Raw genomic sequence first — 4,607 nt, forward strand, 5'->3', positions numbered from 1 at the left:
GGGGGGCTTGAACTCACAACCCTGACTGAGATCAAGACCTGAGCTGAGATCAAGAGTCAGACACTTAACCAACTGAGCCATCCAGGTGCCCCAGGCTTCTGCCATTTTCTTTTCATTTTACTGCCACTGTGTTTTATGTGTCTTTTAATTATAAAACCTGCCATACATTTATTGCCTTCTTTTGAAAATAGGATTAAGATCTATCACCTTCCTTCAGAAAATACTATAGAAAAGGACTTCTGATCTCTCAACATTGAATTTAAAAATTCTTAGAGAGCCTTAGAATTTGAACAAAACGTTCAAATAATAAAAAACTTTCATAGTCCATGAACATGAATGAAACGGAAACATTTCTTATAGCATAGCTAATTTATATTAAGGGGCAGAAAAAAAACTGAGTCAGAAAGCCTTGCTCTAAACAGTGATCTGATGAGGCCGTTAAAGAGCATTTAACTTAACAGTTTTTTTTAATCAACAATCCTATAAAAATCTACACACCTACCTGGTAACAGTGAAAATATATGCTAAACACTACAGCTCTCGTATAGGAGTAACTAGTAGGTTACCTAAGGCAGCCACTCATAGTTGCACATGAAAAAGAAAGAACAATAAAAAGATGGACATCCTGAGGTAAATGACTTCCTATCAATAACCAACCAACATTGCAACAGCAAAAACCAGAATGCACTGATAATTACTACAGTGCGTGAGTTAACCAACCTCCCTGGTCCCGCGCAATGAGCTCACAGAAGTCAGGATGTGCACAGGCTGTATCCTTCGCTGCTTCCATTCTTGGTTTAAGATTTCCGTTCTTTCCAAAATTTTCTGACGATTGGAACTAAACATACTCTTTAAAAAAATGAAGGAGAGGAGAAGAGAAATTGTTCATTGTTAGAAAATTCATAGTATCTCTAACGTAGGTTAAAATCTAGTGATTTCTCAAAAATAACAGGAGCATTCCTTCACACACATACAGATTTTACACTAAACTGTAGTTTCCCACATTCGAATAACACAAAAGCACCACACGGATTATTTTATTAAGAGTGGGCGGGGACCAGAAAATCATTCCATCCTTTCTTTGTTAACATCATATAAAAACAAAATCACAATGACTTTAGAAACATAAAACCCTGAAACACATCCCTTTATATTTGGGTCCCCAATCTGCATGTGCAACACAAAGGATACACTAAAAAGATAGTGATTTCAAAGCAGAGTGACTAGCCATTAGATTACAATCTTTCCATTCTCGTTCCCGTGCCTGGGACCGTCTTTAGGTTAATTAAGACAGATCAAGGCCCTGGGTTTCCCAGCCTTCATTTATCTTACTACAAATATGACCTTGGCTGAAATCGGACTTATCTTGCAAATTGAAACTTATCTTGGGGGGAGGGGGGGGACGATCCTTAACCTTAACCATGGGTGCGCTCCACAGAAGATAAAAGCTGTACCTTCACTTCGTCAGCCCGCCTGAACCGCTTGAGCTGCCGCAGTCGCATGTACTCTGATTTTACACGCTTGCGCCAACAAACCGGTCCCTTCTCAGATTTCTTCCCAGTCTGGCCCATGATTATTCTAAAAGCAATGGTTTCATATTAAAATCACTAATCTAACCAGCCTGAATATGATCACTTGTGCTTTCATCCCCAGCAAACTAACAATCAACAAAAGAAACAGTACATGATGCCAGTGACACGTGCGAGAAGAGTGCTCACTCGGGCTGCAGGGTTACATCCGTAAAACAGTTCGTTCACCGTCTAAGTTTTGATTGAATACAACTTTTAAAAGATATTTTTATTGACAAAGGCTCTCCACTCCTAAAAAGCAGCCGTCTTACGGAAATGTGATCCCATTGGAGAAAGGAAGCATACTACAACAAGCTAGTTTTTAGTCTATGAGATCCACACTTCTGGAGGGAAAAAAAATGTAGACACGTTACTCTAAGTTTTTCATCATTAAGTCAGCAGGTACAGGCATAAATGAATAACATAACTGAAAAAGAGAAATGTGAAAAAGAAAAATGTACATGCAGCAATAAAGTAAAAAATATATAGTACAACGTATAACAAATGTACAAATGAAAGCGGTCCCCTGAAACACACTTGTAACCATGCTTCTCGCCATCAACACTGAGAAGTCTGTATTTCTGCCTCTTGTACACCTTTACTCACATGAGGGGTTTCTCGGCTAGCAAACCAGAAATGCAGCAAGTGCCAAGTAAATTCTTCAGCCTTATCTTCAGTTGCAGGCTCTAGGAACCAATTATGTTTAAATGTGGGGACAGCCCATAGTCCCCCAGGTGCCTAAGTCATCCGACAGAGTAGTCCCCATTTTAAGTCTAAACAAGTGTCCTCTTCTAGAACATCTGCTTCTCAAAGTATTAAAATCACACTTGTGCCTTCAAAAGATTAGGACATTTCTCTGTCAGACAGTGCAAAGGTGGTGCCACATTAGGGATGTTTGCTTTCATTTATCTACAAACAAAGGAAAGCCAGAATTTTTTAAATAAAAGGGAAGGGGGAGATTGACATTCTGGAAAGAGCCACTGAGCAGCAGAGGGGGTTAGACAGGGCTGCAGTAGTCTTTGCACAAGAGAGGAGGGTAGCTTCTCCCACCTCCCACCACACTGGTGATGAGGAAAGTAAAGGAATTCAAGAGTCACTTAAGAGAAAACTTGGTGATGACTTAAATATGGGAGTGGATGGTGTTCTGGCTTGAATAGCCAGTAACTAAGCAGGGCTTCATTTACCTGTCCACATAAAACCCTCGGGCACAGAGAAATCACCTAAGGAGACAAGATTTAGAGAAAACAGGCCGGAGGTCAGTGGGTAACTTTCTGTCAGAATACCCACCCACCAATGACAAAGAAAGCAGCCTCGTGGATTACTCAGGCTGAAAGGGGGGCGAGATAAGCACAGGATAACCGACTACTAGGAACCCGGCCCTGAATATACAAAGATAAATGACACAGAACTTGCCCTCGTGGAGCTTAGGTCCCACCCAACAAGCTGAAGAGAAGAAAATACAGTATGAGACATACAGGAAAAAGTCCTCGGGAGGGAGTGGCAGGAAAGGTGACAACTCAACCTTCAAAGTTGAGCTGGATTTCCAAAGGTCAAGAAAGAACAGAAGGGACCCTAAGGTATAAGCAGGGAACAGCTGGATATGGGGCTCTGCCAAGGTAACAAAGATGGACACCAAACTAGCTGAAGACCCCAAATTACAAGCACTGAGGGAATGAGAAGAATGAAGAGATTTCAGAACTTGAGCTAAGTCAGTTGGATGAGGCCACAGAGATAACTGAGAAGGTTCCAAGCGTGACCTTGCCTTTGGGAGCAAAGGTAGACCCAGAAAGCCTGGATGGACTCAGGAAGATGACCCCATCTTTGAGGCAAAGTACAAGTGAGGATGACAGAAGATGGTGAGGTAGGCCAAAAAGACACCGAAGTCAGGAAAAAAATGGGCTTTATTTAAGAAATAACTGGTAATCGTTTGCTTTCATATCTGCTAGTTAAGAGATGAGCTCAAGTAAGTCTATACAAATTATTTTCAGACCTGTAGCACTTCAAAGGCCTAGGAACTAGAAGGGAAAGCCATCAGATAAAAAGGGATTATCCTGCTTCATTAGCTCCCAGACTAACCCACAACTAGTCCATCCCCAGCCTTGACAAATTCTCGGTCCTGTGCAGGTGATGCCCCTGCACCTGACGGAACTTGGGAGCAGGGTCCTGGCACTAACTTGCCCCCAGCGTGCGGTACCCGGGGGTACCATAGTTCATTTCTTTAAGGTGCACATCTGCGCTGGTGAAGAGAGAGCGTTACATCAGTTAGCATTCCGTGTTTTCATACTAGAACCTCCCTGTGGAAGAGTGTGGAGTCCCTTCCATGGTGTTCCTACCATTAGTAACAACGTCTCTGATGAAGTATGTCACAACAAAAGTCTCTCTGACCAGAAGTATTAATTGTACAAGTTGCAAGATAAGAACACAACATTTCAAAATTGATTCTGGAATCAACCTCTCTGTAAGATGGCATGTATGGCAAGATTTCCATGTTTAGAAATTTCACACAGCTCTTCCAAATAAAGAAGTATATAAGTGAAGGTGTTACGCTACAGGATGATCTGGTAACTATGCACAATAGAGAGAAATAAGAAAAATTAGGGTAGGGGCGCCTGGGTGGCTCAGTTGGTTAAGCGGCTGCCTTTGGCTCAAGTCATGATCCTGGAGTCCCGGGATCGAGTCCCATATCGGGCTCCTGCTTGGCGGAGAGTCTGCTTCTCCCTCTGACCCCCCCCTTCTCATACTCTAATAAAAATCTTTTAAAAAGAAAAGAAAAATTATGGTAATTCACCTGTGGGAATTATCCAAATACAAGGATCATGACCTCTGAATAACAATCTAAGAAATAAATCTAAAAGTGTGCAGACTGTTCTTTGAACCCATAGGGATAAACAGGCTAGTCGACTAAAAAAGTAATGAAATTTAAGGTACCATTTAGAATAATGTTTTACAATAAATCCCCTCCCACTATCATAGCATTTACAACATATTAAAATCATATTTTCATGTTTTTCACTCCAGTTCATCCCCACTGGAAGTTCT

At 41.4% G+C, this 4,607-nt stretch overlaps 1 protein-coding gene across 7 annotated transcripts in view; it reads right to left on the reverse strand.

Annotated features, from left to right (window-relative positions):
* The window catches only part of EZH2 (enhancer of zeste 2 polycomb repressive complex 2 subunit), a 42,074-nt gene extending 37,888 nt beyond the window's left edge, over positions 1-4,186 (reverse strand). For 2 of the 7 annotated variants that reach the window (XM_035021329.1, XM_035021328.1), the window contains exons 1-2: positions 1,455-4,186; positions 748-849 (exon numbers count right to left, since the gene is read on the reverse strand). In XM_035021329.1, the coding sequence (XP_034877220.1) occupies positions 748-849; positions 1,455-1,571 (219 nt within the window). In that variant the 5' untranslated portion in view covers positions 1,572-4,186. Of the gene's footprint in view, positions 1-720; positions 850-1,454 lie in introns of all 7 variants that reach the window. The other 5 variants (XM_035021326.1, XM_035021324.1, XM_035021325.1 and 2 more) reach the window with 3 other exon arrangements.
* Positions 4,187-4,607: the final 421 nt, after the last annotated feature.

This window comes from Mirounga leonina, unplaced genomic scaffold (genome assembly GCF_011800145.1).
Source record: "Mirounga leonina isolate KUSES-001 unplaced genomic scaffold, KU_Mleo_1.0 Mir_174, whole genome shotgun sequence".
Lineage (NCBI taxonomy): Eukaryota > Metazoa > Chordata > Mammalia > Carnivora > Phocidae > Mirounga > Mirounga leonina.